This window comes from Hakea prostrata, chromosome 3 (assembly GCF_041222555.1).
Source record: "Hakea prostrata isolate BN-2017 chromosome 3, UWA_Hpros_2, whole genome shotgun sequence".
NCBI lineage: Eukaryota > Viridiplantae > Streptophyta > Magnoliopsida > Proteales > Proteaceae > Hakea > Hakea prostrata.
Genome location: NC_142602.1, coordinates 42376537 through 42396604, shown reverse-complemented (window position 1 = coordinate 42396604; position 20068 = coordinate 42376537). Strand labels below are relative to the sequence as shown.

The window sequence follows — 20068 nt, the reverse complement described above, 5'->3', positions numbered from 1 at the left end:
AAATCCGTCTGATTACTAATAGGACGCGAACCCTCTTTTACCAATTATTATCCGTCCAATAAAATTATCCGATTAAGTTACTTATTTTGATTTATTTTTTATGATTTTATGATTTTTTACTTGAGACATGTAACTATTTTTATAGACTTTCTACTAAAATAACTACTGAAGTTGCTAAACTCTTAAATTTCAAACCTAGCCTCACAAATAAAATGGTAAAGATGTCAACAGGTAGTCGAAAACTTATTATATTCAATCTGTATACATGCCCATTTAGAAGAATCTACTTAAGAAAATAATTATCCTATTATCATCCGAATCTGATTGAGTTTGCTCGACAACCGATAGGATATTATCCTAATCCGACCGAATATAATAGAATGCGGATATGGTATTACCACTATCTGATCCGAATCTGATCCGTTTACACCCCTACTGACAGCTCCCATTGTCAACTATCACCAAAGCGGTATTATCTCAAAACTTCATACGGCTGTAAAAGATATAATTGCGCCGCCAGTCCTCTCCTTTGGTTTTAACCACCAAGATGCGGCTTACTATATGAATGCCATAAGCATCTCCTCTATTAGCATCATCCTCATCATATGCAGCTTCGTCATAGTCGCCATCATCGAGTGGGTATGGGAATAGATCAAGATCTTCTTCCTCTGCTGACTTTTCAATCTCAGCAACAACATTAATCTTTTGACAGTGTGGGCAATATTTAGCATAATGTCCAACCTCTTGACAATGAAAACATTGTGCTTGACTGCCACTAGTCATAGGAGCCTTGCCCTTATCTTGTCGAGTAGGAAATGTGGGTTGAGTAGGGGTTGTTGTAATAGGTTTTGGTGCTGGAAAATTTTGCCTAACCTCCCCGACTTGGTATCCAAACCTTTTGTTGTTGGATGCCAATAATTCTTCCGCACATAGGGCTTTTTCAAAACAATCCTGCACATTCTCTACATCCACAATGCCAATGGCCCTATTGATTTCAAGCCGTAAACCCAATCAGAAACGTGATAAGATTTGGATCTCCCTCTCTCGAATTCCTGTACTAGAAGAAAGAGAGTCAAATTGTTCCATATATTCTGCTACTGACAAGTTCCCTTGATGAAGATAATTTAACTTGTCTTCTAGTCGCAATCGAAAAGTAGATGGCAAGTACTTTTCTCTCAGTTCTTCCTTCATTTCCTCCCATGTAGTAGGAGCTCTACCACGATCTTCCAACTTATATTCGCAAGTTCTCCACCATTCATGTGCAGCTCCAAGTAGCTTGGTACGTGCTAGCTTCATCTTTTGTACCTCCAATAGTTCATACCAATCAAAATAATCATCCAATGTTGCCAACTAATCAAAGAACACTTGAGGATCATGCTTACCTGAGTATCCTTTGAGTTCAAGCTTAACCCTGTGAGTGTCACCAACATGCGTATTGAATGTAGGTTGTTCTCCAGCGAAATAACTTCGTAGGTGCTCCACAAAAGTTGGTTGCACAATTGAAATCCTTTGGGGTTCTCTCCCTATATTTCTCTGAGTAGGAAAATTGGCCATAGAATGAGCTGGTTGGGATTCTTCACCAAGTGGAGGGTAAGGAGCATGAGTAGAGGCAGCAATTCTGGAGGCTCTGAGAACCTCTCGTCCATTTGCTTCTGGTTTGCAGTGATTTGGTTGCTCAGTTGTTGAAACATCTCCATCATTGCCGCCATAGGATTAGTTGGATTCGATGGTCTAGAATTTTCAGTCCCTGTCATGGCTCTGATACCAAATAATGTAGTACTGTATTTGATTGATCAAAATAGTAGCCAAATAGGACCTTTCACAGGGAATCAATTTCAGATATGATAGACTTAAGATGAAACATAATTCAAATATGAAAGAGGGCTGAAACTATAGTGGTATTATAAGGATAATAGCATAACAATATGGGCTGAATAGATCTTCAAAGTAGGGGCAGGACTATAATGAAGGGACAATATAAGGGAAATAAGAATAACAATGTAACCCCGGGCTTCACACTGCAAGGTGGATCGATTGGATCGAACACCAACCTACCTTGATCAAACACAAGGATTTTCCATAGAGAAGGAATGCTAACAAAGTAATTTGATTTCAATTGATGAGTTGTGTGTCCTCACCTCTTACATAAGTCTCTCTATATAACATTCTAAAGAGACATAAACATTAATGGTAACATCCAACCACTAGCTAACACCACCTACCTATTATTAACTCAACTATCACTTGACTCTTGACAAAGAAAAACTCTTTTGATAATGAGTTCTTTTATTTTTCAAGCACAACCCCTTTTATTGAATTTTCAAGAACTAGACTTGGGCTTGGGTCTAGACCATGGAGATAAAAATATGTGGCTAACTTTGACCCACTAAAACAATCTTAGCCCATGAAAGCGATGGGCTGATCTGGGTGATAGCTTTAGGCCTTTGATGGGCCACACCCAGTGGGCTTCTTCTTTCTTAAATATGTCTTCAATTCTGCATCATCGGTATGTGAAGTCAAATATATTATTACTTATTATGGTGCATAACATATAAAATGTTGAAGGTATACCACCAAGTATTATCCTATTTCTTGTAATAATTTATTTTTGGAAAAGTAATATATCTCTTTCAACTTTGAATATGGGAAAAATCTTCCAACTTAGTGAATCATCCCTTCCAATATGTTCCATTACCGTCTAATTACTTGTTCCTAGCTTATAAGGGAGTGGTAGGGAAAAGAATCACAGAACAAGAGGTTTTGGAAGCTGTTAAGTTAAAACTGATGAAAAATATTAAGTGGGTTGGTCCTATGCAGCATGTCTGCGTCACTTATGGACCTATGGTTAACTTGTGCAATTTGAGCATGCCTCATGCATCAATAGGCCTAAAGGCACTACTCATGTCTATCAGCCTTCTACTTCTCTTCATTTGTTTTCTGACAATCTTTTGATGCTTTAGCAGGAGCTGTCAAATTCTAGAGTGTCGTCGAAGTACTTAGGGTGCAAATTTCCCTCAGAAGGTTATGGGGACCTGCCTGTTGGTTACAGACCTGTTCATATTGACTGGAAAGATCTTGATAAATGCAGTGTTTGCCACATGGATGAGGTGACAATAGTGATTTCTTTCATTCCTTTGCCAACAAGCTTTCTCTTTTAATGTAGATTATGTTTGGTTCTTGTCTTTGTAAACTGTAATTTATCAGCTAGCCCATTTTTCCCCTTCCCAATTTAATATTTGATTCTCTCAAGTATTTTAATTTGACATGAATGCAATTGACTCATCATAAATTCTTTTATATCCCAGGAATACGAAGACAACTTATTTCTGCAGTGTGATAAATGCCGAATGATGGTAAAACTTCTGTATTTGGTCTTATTTTCCATATGTTTAAATGCAATACTTGAATCTTGAAAGCAAACGTCTTCTGTCTTTATTTTTATGTTTTTTTTTCAGTTCCTATGTCTTTTGGTTACTTGGATGTAATCACCATCTCTTAAACTTTTAATAGAGTAAGGAATTTTCCAAAGGGAGGATGTTCTGAACCAACAATAGTGAGATCCCTTCAACATGCTTCTAGAGCTCCCTTTTGGAGGTGAACTTGGTGGTCCAAAAAACTGAGTTGGATGGAGATTTTGCCGAGATCTCACATAGTTGGTGCATTGCTTTTGTTTTCTTGGAGTAAAATCAAGCCAGATTTGTATGGAAAACATAAAATTAGAGTAATGTTAAGAGGAATACAAAAGTCTTGATATCTGAGATATTACTGAGAAATCTTAGAAATTACTGAGATGTTCACTTGCAGAACATCTTGTCTCGTAATCCCAAAAAAGGAGATATTACTGAGATCTTGGCGAGTTCTCATTCTAGACCTACCAATCAGGGCCAGGTTACTGTATGTCATGAAAAAGTATTCTAAGCTGCCAGCAGAATCTTGCCTTCATATTTTATTTTCTTTCAATGGAAGATGGCAGTTCAAAGTACTCTTTCCTGGGTTAGCCTCTGCAAGCAACTCAGCGATACTTTTCCCTTCCTTCATATTTTTTATTTTTTTCCCCAATTTTTCCAATGATTGATCAGGTCCATGCGAGATGTTATGGTGAATTAGAACCTGTTGATGGGGCCTTATGGTTGTGCAACCTATGTCATTTAGGGATGGCCAAGCATCCTCCACCTTGCTGTCTTTGTCCTGTCATAGGTATATTAATATTCAAATGTTTTCACTTGTCACTTGTAAATTATCCATCACTAAATCTGGTGATTGGATTTATTTCAGGAGGTGCCATGAAACCTACAACTGATGGACGTTGGGCCCATCTAGCTTGTGCTATATGGATACCTGGTTTGTTGGCCTGCATCATAGATTTTGATTTTTAATTTTGCAATTTATTTGTTTTCTGACTCTCCCTAGTATTCTACAGAGACTTGCCTATCAGATGTCAAGAGAATGGAGCCTATTGATGGGATTAACAGAATCAATAAGGTAATTAGTTATTTGTTTCCCTTGTGAGAAAAATTCATCCTCATGGCCAACTGGACATTTTGTTTTGGTAACTTGGGCTATGGATTAGCTAGATGCGTAGATATCATGTTGTTAGGTGACCTGAAGCATTGGAATGGGCCTGGATATCAAGGCTATGCCAACAAGGTGCCTTGGAGCACTGCTAGGTGATACTGTGACAACCATGGGTCCCCCCAATTCCCCACACAAGGGGCCCATCGACCATGCCAATACAAGCGACACCCCCCCCCCCCCCGGCGCCCCCCCCCCCCCCCACCCCGCAAAGCCGGGGGGGGGGGGGGCCGCGCCACCACACCCCCCCGCAACAACAAGCAGGGGGGCACCCCTAAATTCAATTAGATACAATTCTATGTATGTCCGTGTGTTCTTTTACTTACAGCCACCTGTGAATGTTCATTCAACTTACCTTGGTCTCCGAATTTTTATAAAACTTATTATCTTTCCACCTCGTAAAATCCAGCTTTTGTGAAACTTGACATATAGGCTATGGACCTTGGAGTCATCCCTTCACAAAATTTGGGCTCCATTTCTGATTTTCTCTGTGGAAGATAGGATTGTTTCTGAAGGGCTTCCAGTATGGGCTATGGTTGTGATCTGCCATATTTGGAATGTTATCCTTTTTTAGAGGGACTCTAGCTCCTTTTTGTTATTAGTTTTCAGTCTGTACGTTAATTCCAAAAGTTAATGCTTTCTTATCATTTTGAGTGGTTTTTAATGTCCGCGCCCTGAAATTTACAGGATCGCTGGAAACTTTTGTGCAGCATCTGTGGTGTTTCTTATGGAGCATGTATCCAGGTATTTTCACAGTTAATATGTACAGAAAACTAAGTGGTGTTAACCTGTTTATCCATTGATTGTTTTGTAGTATTGCCATTGCCACTCCTGTTGAGTTTATTTTTATTTATTTATTATTTATTTGTCTGGTTGGCACATTTTCCACTACTCACTAAATGATTTCACTTGAGCATTTGAGACTTTTAATAAATGTGTGAATCTAAAGCCAACATGATTGCATCAGTTCTTTTGATGTGCTATTCTCTGTCAAAGGTCGTGAATTTAATTCAAATTAATTGAACTGATTGATCTTACTATCTTTGTTAAATCTTGAAGCTCTAGTGTATCCATGACTTGTCATGAGTTATTCGTAACATTTGTGAGCCGTGTTTTTAGATATAACTATATGCAATATCTATCCCGTCTTAAGTTTTCTTTTTCTACGTATGTTTACTTTTCATCATTATAATCTGGTACATGTATGAGACTAAATTGGCTGAAAATAGCTGTGAGCTTGTGTGAAAAAGGAGGAAAACATGGTAGAAAAAACCTCAGTGGAAGCTTTTTTCAGTGCTAAAGGTTGACATGCTAATGTCTTTGGGATCCTGGTTATCCACTAGATCAGAGGAAAAAACTAAATAAGATTAGATAGCCACACATTTTCTATGTACCGGTATATATGCTGTCTCTGGAGGTATCAAAGTCAAAAGGTGTTGAAACACTTGAAACAAAAGCAAAATTGAGCAAGATTGTTATAAGTTGGAATGACTGTGTGAACAGGCGATTCAAATTGGTTAGAACTAAATTTTAGGTCTTTAAACGATCCCAAGATCTGTAGGTAGTACCAGGTAGATAGAAGAAGTAGGAGAGTTTGAGGAAGAAGAAGAGAGAACAATTGAAGAACAGGGCTCGGCGATAGCATCTATGTTCTATCATATCACCCACCACGGTATTTCTAGTAAACCAATATAGGATTTCGTAAGAAACGTGACTCCTAACTCTTATCCAATTAAGCCTAAGGCTTAACAAGTAACTCACTTAGACTATGGCACTAATTAGTGAAGACCTAAAGCAACAAAGAAACCAGGATATGGGGACTCCCCATATCATGTTACTTCATTGTTATCTGTCATTATCTTTAACAAGGTCAGCTTAGGATTATGGTAGAGTTAGGGTTTGGGTTGGTTTTGTAGTTATAATAGGTTAGGGATGGGAAACCAATCAGTGAAGGTTTCTGGATGCTAGGATGAGCTTAGGGTGGGTAACCATATTTGCTAGTGAGGCTTGGGTTAGAGGTTGGGTTTCTTGAATGCAAATTAAGAGGTTATTTTGGATTTCAAGTGGGAGGATGAGGCTAGGGCTTGAGATCAAGTGACAAAGAGGCTGTGATAGAGGTTTGATCTAAATTTGGGCTGATTTGGATGGGTGGATAGGTCTGGGGAGATCCGAGTCCTGGAAAATGTTTCCCAGGGATGGATGGAATACTTAGGGTTGAAATAGTTTGATGAATCTATTAAGAATTTGAAATAATGCCAAGCCATGTTTGGGTTGCTATAGATTTACTGCTTAGAAGTCTAGGAGAAGATTGTTTTGATTTGGGACGGGTTATACTTACTGGGGAGGCCTTATAATATGGCCAAAGGGCCTGCCTCCTGTGAAATTCCTTGGCTGTGTGAAGTCCTACTTATAGCTTAAAAGGGTTATTCTCTGAGCAGAAAAGAGAATATTCCAAAATGACTTAAATTGAGACATTCGTTCACACCAGCCAAACCTATTCTATTCGATTTAAACATAAAATAAAAACATCTAACCTAATTTCCCATTTGTTAGACCATAAAAAATTACATAGAAAATCCATGGATCAAAGGCCCAGTTTGTATTGAACCCAACCCTAGATTATTTCTAGGAAAAGAATCTTTTTGATGAATCTTTATTTGGACAAGTGAGCATTCCGATCCTTCATCTTAATAAATTAGTTACTACATTCTTAAGATTACTTGGGATGTCAACCCATGTTACGAGCTTTCGAGATTTGTTCAATAAACAGTTAAAGCCATTATATTGATTTACTGTTTACCATTTTAGTGTTTTCCATTTTGTTACTAGTTCTTGTAACTGGCAAAATTTACTGGCAAAATTTTGCAGTGTTCAAATAATATTTGCCGTGTAGCATATCATCCACTATGTGCACGTGCTGCTGGCCTTTGTGTAGAGGTACTTATCCTTTTATCAAGTCTTGTAATTGTTGTTTGTCTGTCTTTAATTGCTCATGTTGCATGCTGTTTATCTTTTTCTGTTAATGCTTAGCTTCTGAACTAGAAATTATGTTATATTTTACTGTATATCTTTAGCCTGAGGATGAAGATAGGCTGCACCTTGTATCTGTGGATGAGGATGAAGAGGATCAATGTATTCCTCTACTTTCCTTCTGTAAGAGGCATAGACAGCCATCTAATGAGCGTTGTTCACCTGCTGAAGAGCAAACTGGGTCAATTACAAGGCATTGTTCCAGCTACAGCCCTCCAACTAATCCATCTGGATGTGCTCGTACTGGTATGTTGGTTTGTATTTATTTGGTTTCAGCTAGCTATCAATTGATTTCACAACTTCCAATGCTTTTTCCCTTTTTTTCGGTTTTTCTCCCATCCTCTGTCATGTTCCATCATCTTCCGGCCTGGAAGGTGTTCTTCTCCACCTATTACTGATGCACAAGGATTCTATTGCATTTCTTTACTGCAAAAATTATTATTTTAAAAATATTTAATGGTCGTGTTGGTTAAGTTGGATTTATGGTAATCCTCTTCTGATCCTTCTTATTCATACTTTTCGGTTATTTTTTTTTTCAGAACCATTTGATTTTCGCAGGAGGAGGGGAAGGAAAGAACCTGAAGCCCTTGCTGCTGCATCCTTGAAGCGGTTATATGTAGAGAATAGGCCGTATTTGGTCACTGGTTACTGTCAAAATGGATCCTTGGGAAATGTTCCCTCTTCCAATCAACTCATGGCCCCAAGATTGTCCTCTGGACTTAAAAACTCAAGATCCTCCCAACACGAAACCCAGAAGAATGTCCTTTCTGTAGCTGAAAAGTACAAACACATGAAACAAACCTTCAAAAAGAGACTCGCATTCGGTGAGCATTGATGTTCTTTTACCTTAGAAGTTTAACCTGCATACTAATCGTTTCTGATGTGGGTTTCATCTGCTATAACTCTCTTAAGGTGGCTCCATTTTGGTACATTTTCTCGGTATAATTACTCATGCTCGAAATCGTACCATTTTGCATATCTGTCATCTCAGTTTTGTGAGTACTTTTGGTGGTTGAATTGAATAAAGCTTGATAATCCCTAAGAATGGGAAGAAGACTAGGCTTAATCTTGTTTAAATCTTAAAATTTGGAAGTTCTTATGTAGGGTTTTCTTTGGAGATGGACATGCATATTTTGTATCCAGATAAAATTAAGAAGTATTTTCTTAAAAAGCATAAAAAAGCAAAATTTTCATGTTCTTATGAATTTTAATACATTTTATAGTTAGCTATTAGAGGCATTCTTGTGATTAAAATGCACCATTTGGGGGGAGGGAGGGAAAGGCAAGCAATTTCTCACCAGGTGGATTATCTGGATACCTTTTATTCTAAAGTGAAGCTCAACTTTATTCAAAATTTGATCTCTTTAGTTGCTACTTAGCATTGGCCACTGTTTTAGCTAGATGTGAGGAATGCTTTCCTCAATGAGGATCTCAATGAGGAAGTATATATGGGGCAACCTCTTGGGTTTGTTGCTCAGAGGGAGCATTGTTTATATGTTGCCTGAAGAAGTCATTGTATGGGTTGACCCCTTGCATGGTTTGGTTGGTTTACTTCAGTTGTTACAAATTTTGGGTTGATTCACTATGAGGGTGATCACTCAGTGTTTTTTCGCCATTCTAGTACAGGGAAGATATTTCTTGTTATGTTTATGAATTTTATATGATCATTAATGGGTATGGCTCAGTTGTTATTGATAAGCTGAAGACTCATTTGCAACAATAGTTTTAGACTGAAGACTTGGGAAGAGTTAAGTACTTCTTGTGTACAGACGTTGCTCGTCCAAGGAACAAATTTTTATTTATTTATTTTTTATATTTTATATCACAGTGCAAGTATGTGATTGGTTTGCTGTCAAAATAGGGATGCTTGGTTCTAAGCCTTTGGATAGTCCAATATATGATTATAATACTTATGCCTGAAGTTGGAGTTGCTTTTGTTGATCCAAAGAGGTATTGGAAATGGTTGAAAAATTGAATGATTTGATAGTGGCTCGACAGCCTCGACCTAACATTGGTTTTCCTGTCAGTATTTTGAGTCAATTTTTGATTAGTCCTTGAATGGCACATTGGGATGCAGTTCTACACATATTGAGGTATCTTAAGAGAGCTCCCAGTCTTGGGCTCCTTAACATCATGGTCACAGAAGGATTGAAGGATTTTGAGATGTTGATTGGTTGGTTTTCCAGTTGACAGAAGATCAACCATGGGCTATTATACCCTGGTTGGAGAAAACCTAGTGTCCTGGAAGAGTAACAGTGGTTGCTCTATCTAGTTAGAGTCAGAGTATCAAGTCATAGAGCTTGTCACTTGTGAGCTGATGCAAGTTAAACAGTTCTGAGAGAACTGGCTTTGATCTTAAGTTACCTATGTCTTTATGGAGTGATAATCATGTTGCTATTCACATAGCATCGAATCTAGTTTTTTGCAAGCATACAAAATATATTGAGGCAGACTATCACTTTGTTGGTGAGAAGCTCCAACATGTGCCCATCTCCCAGTATCCTGTTTGGATTGGGAAGATCTGGTTTTCTAATCTCACGGTCCAATCATCAGTTTCAGCCCATGTTTGGATGAAGTACCATTTCCCTTCCGCTGCACTCGATCCAAAACCCTACCCTGGCTTCTGCTAGCATCCCCACAGCCCAAATCCTATCTAAGGCTACATCAAATCTTAAAATCTTTTAGTCTCAATGTTAGCCTCCAAACCCCGATAGTGCATCGATCCTTGTTTTTGTCTCATCCACCTAAACAATATCATCAGAGAAAAGCACACACCAAGGAATCATCTTTTTTAGGGGAGGGAAAGGGAAGTGTGATAGTAGCTAATGATGTCACTCGTGATGTAAAGCGAGTAATTCCTCTTTTTTCATGCTTGGTTATCCTTCTTGGGGGTGATGGCATTGAAATCCTACTTTTACTTCTTTTAGATGTTGAACAGGAGAAGCACATGTCTATTCATTTATTTCCTGCTTGTATTTTTAGTTTTACATTTCCTAGGAGAGAGAGGGCACATAGATGCTTCGATTTCTACATAAGAAATTGCTGAGATGAAGATATTTGTTGTACATAGAGTGCTGCAAAAGTTGTATTCCTTCCTACTGTTCACCGAACCTGGACTCATTAGCTAATTTAGCTTTATGTCTCTATTTGCTGAAGGGAAATCTGGAATCCATGGATTTGGCATATTTGCAAAACAACCACATAGAGCTGGAGATATGGTAAACTGGTCTGATTTCTTTTGTTATACTTTTAAGTCATTTGTTTGGTTCATGTTGCATGTAAGACATTTTCCTATCTTTGATGCCCTTGCAGATGATTGAATATACAGGTGAACTTGTCAGACCCCCAATTGCTGACCGAAGGGAACATTTCATATACAACTCATTGGTGGCAAGTTTTTTAACTTTACCTTCTTCCACATGAGAATGCCAAAAGCATTCTTCTATGAAATGTTATGATTGCATTTTTATGCCTCTGTGTGCATGATTAAAGTTGGGATGTGGAACAATTAGAAGCAAGGAGATGAGTACTAAATGATCATTTGTTACATATTTTATATGAAGTGGGAGGACCCACCCATGTGAGAATGTTATATATGGGCTATAGCCAAGCCATCAGTGTCATGAACAGCATTAATGCCTTCCACAAGAGATCCTTTAATGCTCATGTTACCATCGCTTTACATGGTACAAGGTGGTCCAATAAGTAATAAGAGTAGGATGTTTAGATAGTTTCTAGTTTTCATGGATTTTATTAATCAATACACTGTCTATGCTGGTAAGTTGATTCATTTGAAGGTGATCTGCCCGACTGCTAGTCTCTCTGTAATATTGAATTAGTTAGTTGTTTGTACCTTTTTTCCCCCATAAGAAGGAATATTGCATTTGTTAGAACATTTCCAGAGATGTTCTTATACCTGATGCTTTAGACTTAACCTAAAATCACTTGTGTATTTTAAGAAATATCATTGCTTAAGCTAATTTTTTTCTCTTTCTTGTGCAGGGTGCTGGGACCTATATGTTCAGAATTGATGATGAGCGCGTTATTGATGCCACCAGGGCAGGGAGCATTGCTCATTTGATTAACCACTCTTGTGAAGTATGTATCATTTTGGAAACTCTTTGATGTTGTTCATTTAGTTGATACTCTTGTTGTGATGTTGTTGTTCCAAGACTAGGATTGGAAACCACTTGTGGCCTATCCTGATTCAAAGCAGTCCAGGTCGGGTTGCTTCAGATAACTTTTTTTTCTTTTCATTTGAATCATCCTGATTCATAGACGATTCAGGTTAATGCTTCCCTACTTGATTGTAATTGGCGGTGACTGATTCCAACCGTTTAACTGTGTTAATACAGATTTCATGCATGTCCTTAAGATAGAGTTTGATATTTAATGTTCTGTCCCATCCTACCAGATCTATGAAATTTCAGATTCCTCATATGAGAATTTATGAATTTATTTTTTGTAGGGTTTTCTTTCTTAGTTGTGGACATTAAATCTCCCTTTGGGTTATTAGGGTCCTATGTGTGCATATTGTTGTCGGAAGTGGCATACTAAATGTTAACTTGGAAATGTGACCCTTATAGCTGTTCTATATTATATTCAAGGTAAAACCTTTCGGCGAAATTCGCCCAGTTCGGTGAGTACCATAGTTGTCAAGGCGTCGCCTAGGCGTTGCCTAATTGTCGCCTCGGCGTCCGGGTGCCTTCGAAGCGCCTCAAATCGGCATCGCCTTATTTTTAGGCAATAAGGCGACCGCCTTAGGGTATGAGGTGTCACCTCAGGCCCCTCGGACGCCTTATATACCTTAAGGCGTCCGCTTTTTTTTTCTTTTTTAAATCACATGAAAGATGCCAAATTGAAGGCATATATTGAATTACTTATTAGATTCCGATTGTAAAGTATTTATTGTTTGAACCTATATGCATATTTATAATGACGCTACATGTGATCAAAATAAAAACAAACAAAATCGAAAGATAATAAGTTCTTCACTCGAATCTCACACTCTCACTCTCACTCTCACTCTCACTCTAATCCTAATCTCTTTCTCTTTTCCTCTCTTCTTCTCTTCGATTCCCGTGACGACACTCCGGCAAGCCGTGGCTAGCGACAAGTGACTTCTTCTCTTGGTTTCTTCCTGCGACTTTTTATTTAGGACCTACTATGTGTGGTTTGTAGTATGTTGGATGACTTGAGGTAGGCTAATATTAGTTTTTTATTATATAAGATATGATAGATTTATAATGGATTAGAGTGAATGAGATGTACACTAAAAATTTCACTTAAAACGCCTCAACCGCCTTAAAAGCGCCTCGGAGGGCGCCTCATCGACTCATCGCCTCAACTAGCCTAAACCGCCTTGTATCGCCTCGTCGCCGTGACAACTATGGTGAGTACCGAACCGAAAGCTGCACCAAAAAACGAAATTAAATAATATTGCCGGAAAATCGCTAAATATCGCTGGAAAATCGTCGAATTGGCGAAAACTCGGCAAAAATCGACAATAAACCTGCAAAATGTTGTTGTTCATGGTTGAAATCCTTCTATCGCCGGCGAAATCCTTGGAGAAGACTGAAGAAGAAGAAGAAGATTCGAAATATGCCCAAAATCCTTCCATCTTCTGTTGTTCACTTGTTCATCACTTCTTCTCTTCTCTCAGCACCAGAATCATTGAAACCACTGCCTGAAATAGAAACTTTTTCCGGAACCACCGCCTGTTTCTCCTCTTTTTATTTCTTTAAAATCTCAGTGAAGGCACTGAAGGGTGAAGATGTCAAGCCGAAACCATCACCTGCAACTAATCCGGTTATCCCACACGCAAAGAGGAACCACCGCCTGAAATTTATCCAATTATCCCACACACAAAGAGGAAATATCTCTGATGCACCACATTAAAAAATGAAAAGACTTCTGACACCACTTTGAAAAATAAAAAGAGGTTGCGTGAGATGGGAATGGGTTGGGATTTTGAAGTTTAAAAGGTGGGACCTTGGGATTGCGTGTCATGGTAATAGGGTATTATAAGGATGCGTTTGGGAATCGGGATTGGGGATTAAAATTAAATGAGGAGATCGGCTTCACGCTGGTTCGCCAGGTAGCGAACCGGCGAATTTGGCCGAGATTTCGCACCTTGATTATATTGAACTATTCTGAACCACAAGCACTTGTAAGATGGAATTTATATGAAAGAAAATTTATGCTATTTCAACTAATTTCTAATACTGAACATGGTGATGGCCTCTTTGATGAACGTATAAAAAATTAAGTACTTTTTTCTATGCTTGAATAGTTTTTGTATTGTAAGATTACATCTATAGCTGCATGTTGTTTTTTTCCTTTTTATTTTTTTAATGTTTATTTTATTTTCTTTTGCAGCCAAACTGTTATTCAAGAGTAATAAGTGTTCAAGGAGATGAGCATATAATTATATTTGCAAAAAGAGATATTAGTCAATGGGAAGAACTGACTTATGACTACAGGTTCTTTTCAAGTTTTAGTGCACCAAGCATATCTTCTATGTCTTGAGATTGTCTGTGTGGGTTCTTAAATTATTTTTTCTTCTGAATTGTGTGCAGATTTTTTTCCATTGACGAACAACTAGCATGCTATTGTGGGTTCCCCAGATGTCGGGGTGTAGTTAATGATACTGAAGCAGAGGAGCGAATGGCAAAGTTGTGTGTACCTCATAGTGAATTGATTTACTGGAGAGGAGAATAAGAAGTAAGAAGAATTTCATACCTAAGCTTTTCACTGTTCTCTTGAATCTGTGATTGCAGTGGCTCATTGATGTAGGGGGAAGCCTAGGGACTAGGGATTCTACAAGGATGATTAGGGGTACTCCACAAGGGTACAAGTTCTAATGGGAAAAACATTGAACAAGGAGAGAATGCCGCAGAAAATAAGATATAAACATGCAAGTTAGAGAAGAAAATTAGAGAGATTATCAATTTCAGGCTAAAGTAACATGCAAGACTAAACTAAACTCAATTGGGAAACATGGTATGGGGATCATGGGAATTGGACTCTTGAAATTGCATGCTGATAAATTACAATCTAAAAAATGAAATGCTGAGTCCAAACTCCTGCAACTCACAATAGAAAAACTGAAAATAATGATGTGAAGAATTTCAAGTATTATAACAATAATAGATCCTACTATAGGGAGAGAAGAAAACAACTAAGGCACTTTTGGCATAATTTATATGTTTATGACCTATTTATGAATAATCAATTATGATAATAGGTTATGAGTGATAAACAGTTTTCGTTTGATTACTATTAAACATAATATATTATATAACAAGAAATAGATTTGGTACCATTAGGTGAACAATGTATTATGTCATTGGTTTGGCTTACCTTGTGAATAGATATCGATTTTAGTTTTGGTTTTGGTTTTCACTCACTTTTATTGGTTTGGGCTAGTTTAGTATCCGTAAATTATTGTTAAAAGCATAGTTGTCACAACGACGAGGCGATGCAAGGCGGTTTAGGCTAATTGAGGCGATGAGTCGACGAGGCGCCCTCCGAGGCGCTTTTGAGGCGGTTGAGGTGTTTTAAGTGAAATTTTTAGTGTACATCTCATTCACTCTAAATCTATCATATCTTATATAATAAAAAAACTAATGTCAAACTACCTCAAGTCATCCAACATACTACAAACCACACATAATAGGTCCTAAATAAAAAGTCGCGAGAAGAAAGGAAGAGAAGTTTGTTGCTGGCCACTGCTTGCCGGAGTGTCGTCGAGGGAATGGAAGAGAAGAAGAGAGGAAGAGAGAAAGAGATTAGGGATTAGAGTGAGAGTGAGAGTGTGAGACTTGAGTCAAGAACTTATTCTCTTTCGATTTTGTTTGTTTTTATTTTTATTTTAACATTTGATCACATGTAGCGTCATTATACATATGCATATAGGTTCAAGCAATAGATACTTTACAATCGGAATCTGATAAGTATTTCAATATATGCCTTCGATTAGGCATCTTTCTCGTGATTGAAAAAAAAAAAAAAAAACCGGACGCCTTATTGCCTAAAAATAAGGCGACGCCAATTTGAGGTGTTCCGAAGGAGCCCAGACGCCGAGGCGACGCTTAGGCGACGCCAAGACATCTTTTAACTTAAAAGAGGAAATAGGAGCAATGTGGAGGTTGGAGGGTGAAACCAAGATTTTGTTCTTTGTTTTTTGTAATTTTACCTTTTCACTCTACTTATAGTAGTAATTCTGCACATGTTTATTAATAGTACCCACATAACACAAATTAACAGTTTATGGTGATAAATCATAAACAGCCCTTGATCTATTTATTGAATTTATGTTTAGTTCAAATTAGTTAATGAGAAACAGGGGTCATAAATCATACCAAATACATCTATTCATGTTTATACGTCAAATAATTTTAAATTTATACTGTACCAAAGAGAGCCTAATTTAATGCAGGAAAAGTTTTGGGTTAATGGGCAGCAATACGTGCAATAAAGTTAGCCAATAAATCATGTAATATTTGATAAATCAGACCTATAATGATACCGGTTGATTGCTTGGAATGGCTGCACAATGGTTGTCAGTGAACTAATAAAGTAAATAGCAGTGAAGAACATGAGGTTGGGGGGAGGCTTTTGCAGAGTAGTCCTTTCTCCTGTACTATTGATATGCTATACTAGGGTGTGGCTTTTTTTATGTTTAAGTAAGGTCGTAATGTGTCCTTAATTATACTTATTGTGGGGAGGGGGCATTCCTGTTGTCATAATTATTATTTACTATTCTGTGTAAATATGCCGCTCAGTGTGGAAGCCAATTCCATTTTACCTTGAGCTCTGTTTACTTCTCATATTAGACTTCTTTCTTCTCTTCTTCTCTACAGTTCTTTACCTTGTATCTTATTTTGATACTTCTGCATGATATCAGATCTCCACGCATTGAATAGCATCGATCATCACCGTCCTTCTGAGGGTCTTTTTAAGATATTGCCCTTCTGGTTTATTGCAACTTATACCGTTCTTGCTTGAAACTCTAGTTTGCAATATGTAACAACTAGGGTTTTTAATGGCGTTTAACTGTTGCTAGCGGTTGCAAGAATGCACTTCTAGTTAAATGTAATCGAAGTTATAAATCTTGGTTTTGACTAGCTAGAAACAGAGAATGTCTTGGTTTCAACTATATATTGCGAACTCTCATTACAATTTGTAGTTTTGACCGTGTTTGACAGTGCATTGTTCTTGGACATGGTACTGAATAAAGAGTGGAACATAACTCCTATATAATTCACATTTAAGCATTATTCAACTAATGTAAGCAGGCACCCTCCTCCCCTTAGCAGAACAAGTCATTTGAGCCCTAGACGCCAGCTAAAGTGGCGCACTTAGTGGGTTGGCTGAACCCTACTAGGGGTATTATTGACATTTTCCCACTTCTTTTGATGGTTATTTTAGTCCAATACTTCTTGTTCTAATTTTAGTTTTCTATTTGAATTAGTATTGAGAGGCCTACTTAGAGTGGAAGTCTTAATTGGAATCCATTTCAAATCAAGATTCCTTTTGTTAGGTAATGGTTAAATTTACGGCCAAAATCAAAGTTTAGGATCTGGGCCAAAATCAGGGACGGGTTGTGACATGTTAGGCAGGAGAAATACTGATTCAGGGTTATGATATAATGTAGTATTGTATTTGATTGATCAAAACACTAGCCAAATAGGACCTTTCACAGGGAGTAATTTTAGATTTAATAGACTTGAGATAATCAGAATTCAGATATGAAGGTAGGCTGAAAACCGGAGTGCTAGTACAAGGATATTAGTTTAACAACATGGACTGAATAGGTCTTCAAAATAGGGGCAACACTATGAAGAAGACATGGAAGGAACAATATAAGAGAATTGAGAGAAAAATAAGAACAACAAAGTTCTCCTGGGCTTCACATCGCAAAGTGGATCGATTGGATCAAACACCAATCTTCCTTGATCAAACACAAGGATTCTTCAAAGAGAAAATAACTAACAAACAATTTGATTTCAAAGTTGAGTTGAGTTGTGTCCTCACCCTCTTACATAAATCTCTTTGTATATCATTCGAAAGAGATAAACATTAATTGTAACATCCAAACACTAGCTAACACCACCTATCTATTAATAACTCAATTACTACCTAACTCTTGACAAAGAAAAACTCCTTTGACAATGAGTTCTTTTAGTTTCAAAGCACAACCTCTTTTATTGCCTTTTCAAGAACTAGACTTGGACTTAGGTCTAGACCATAGTGATCAAAATATGTGGGTTAACTTTAACCCACTAAAACAGTCCTAGCCCATGAAAGCCATAAGCTGATTTGGGTGATAGCTTTAGGCCTTTGATGAGCATGACCTATTGGGATTTTCTTTCTTATATATGCCTTCAATTCTACATTAACTCTCCTCGGCTTGAAAACATTCGTCAAATGGGTGAATGACATGTAACGCTCATATAGGTCGGGATCGAGTTTCTTTAAATTGTTAGCATTAATCCAAGTACTATCATGTCGTGGACGAGGAAAGCATGGTATCCAATGTTATGACGAGTGGTTTTGTAAAAGTCATCCATAACCTCCTCAATGGTGTCATCGATTGGTGGTTTGAGTTGGGGTAGCCTCAACATCTGTTTGGTGTCTCCATCATCAGAGTAATGTCCTACATAAGGATGCAAGACAGCCATGTTAAAGACATTGCTTATGTTCATTTCTTCTGGTATCTTGTCCACCTGTCTTTTAAGTTCACTATGCTCCGTGGGGATGAGGTGATAAGCTGGTAGGTTTGGTAACACTGAACTTGGTACCAAATCAATGGCATGTTGAATATTGGTCATAGGAGGTAGCTGATCAGGCAACTCATCAGGAACCACATTAGAAAACTCAGAAGGTAACTTTTATAGGTGGAGGGAATGTCACCCCAGGTTGAGAGGTAACTTTTCTTGTAACAAGAGCCAATACCACCTTTGTATCATGACTAGTGTGAATGAACTCGTGTTCAAGCTTAACCTTTTGATAGCCACCATCATGCCTATTGAATGTAGGTTCTCCAGTGAAATAACTCCGTATGTGCTCTTCGAGGGTTGGTTGCACAATTGGAATCCTTTGGGGCCCTCTCCCTATATTCATCCGAGTAGGAAAGTTTTATAGAGTGAGCTAGCTCGGATTCTTCACCAAGTGGAGGACGTGGAGAAACTGTAGACCCTATTGCTGAGAGCCTCTCTTCCACTTGAATATGATTTGCAGTGATCTGGTTGCTTAGTTGCTGAAACATTTTCAGCATTGCTGGCAAAATATCAATTGGACTGGATGGCCATAATTTTCCCTCATTGTCATGGCTTTGATACCAAATAATGTAGTACTGTATTTGATTGATCAAAACAGTAGCCAAATAGGACCTTTCACCGGGAATAATTTTAGATTTAATAGACTTAAGATAAACAAAATTCAGATATGAATGTAGGCTGAAAACTGGAGTGGTAGTACAAGGATATTAGCTTAACCGTCTTCAAAATAGGGGCTGAACTATGAAGAAGACATTAAAGGAACAATATAAGAGAATTGAGAGAAAATAAAAACAACAAAGTACACCTAGGCATCACACCGCAAAGTGGATCGATTGTATTGATCAAACACAAGGATTCTTCAAAGAGGAAATATCTAACAAGCAATTTGATTTCAAAGTTGAGTGTTGAGTTGTGTCCTCACCGTCTTACATAAATCTCTTTATATAGCATTCTAAAGAAACAAACATTATTTGTAACATCTAATCACTAGCTAACACTACCTATTTATTAATAACTCAACTACTATGCAATTTTTGACAAAGGAAAACTCCTTTGACAATGAGTTCTTTTATTTTCAAAGCACAACTCCTTTTATCGACTTTTCAAGAACTAGAGTTGGGGTTAGGTCTAGACCACAGAGATTAAAATATGTGGGCTAACTTTAACCCATTAAAACAGTCCTAGCCCATGAAAGCCATGGGCTGATTTGGGCGATAGCTTTAGGCCTTTGATGGGCCTGATCCATTGGGCTTTTTCTTTCTTATATATTCCATCAATTCTGCATCATAATATATTGACCTTTACCCTCCCTTAGGTTTGGCTCCAGGCAAGGAAGAAATTTCAGTCGAAATTGGAATTTCGACCTTGCAAAAGGCCGAAATTCCTATGTCGAAACTGGACACTTTTTTTTCCTGACAATTGTAACTTCAATTTTGGGCCTCATATGGACTTAAAATGATTTAGATTCTTGCATACTACCTATTTCAAGCATAATAAACACTATAGAACTACTAGTTTACCAAAAAAACCATTAAAAATGTAACATCCAACTTTCCAAGTATATACTACATATGAGAAGAAGTGAGAATGTTACTAATTAGAAGTCTACTCTATTCAATGTCTCCCTCTTCTGTCTGCACCCCATACAAATGACAATTCAAGTCCCATGATGTTTGCCCCAT

General features: G+C 37.7%; 1 protein-coding gene across 3 annotated transcripts in view; it reads left to right on the top strand.

Annotated features, from left to right (window-relative positions):
• The window catches only part of LOC149022305 (histone H3-lysine(4) N-trimethyltransferase ATX1-like), a 44219-nt gene that overhangs the window by 17342 nt on the left and 6809 nt on the right, over nucleotides 1–20068 (top strand). For 2 of the 3 annotated variants that reach the window (XM_089150437.1, XM_089150436.1), the window contains exons 11-24: nucleotides 2961–3107; nucleotides 3306–3353; nucleotides 4080–4197; nucleotides 4276–4341; nucleotides 4421–4482; nucleotides 5260–5316; nucleotides 7441–7509; nucleotides 7647–7848; nucleotides 8142–8426; nucleotides 10759–10820; nucleotides 10915–10992; nucleotides 11605–11700; nucleotides 13981–14084; nucleotides 14181–14325. In XM_089150437.1, the coding sequence (XP_089006563.1) occupies nucleotides 2961–3107; nucleotides 3306–3353; nucleotides 4080–4197; nucleotides 4276–4341; nucleotides 4421–4482; nucleotides 5260–5316; nucleotides 7441–7509; nucleotides 7647–7848; nucleotides 8142–8426; nucleotides 10759–10820; nucleotides 10915–10992; nucleotides 11605–11700; nucleotides 13981–14084; nucleotides 14181–14322 (1536 nt within the window). In that variant the 3' untranslated portion in view covers nucleotides 14323–14325. The remainder of the gene's footprint in view (nucleotides 1–2960; nucleotides 3108–3305; nucleotides 3354–4079; nucleotides 4198–4275; nucleotides 4342–4420; nucleotides 4483–5259; nucleotides 5317–7440; nucleotides 7510–7646; nucleotides 7849–8141; nucleotides 8427–10758; nucleotides 10821–10914; nucleotides 10993–11604; nucleotides 11701–13980; nucleotides 14085–14180; nucleotides 14326–20068) is intronic. The other variant, XM_089150438.1, reaches the window with a different exon arrangement.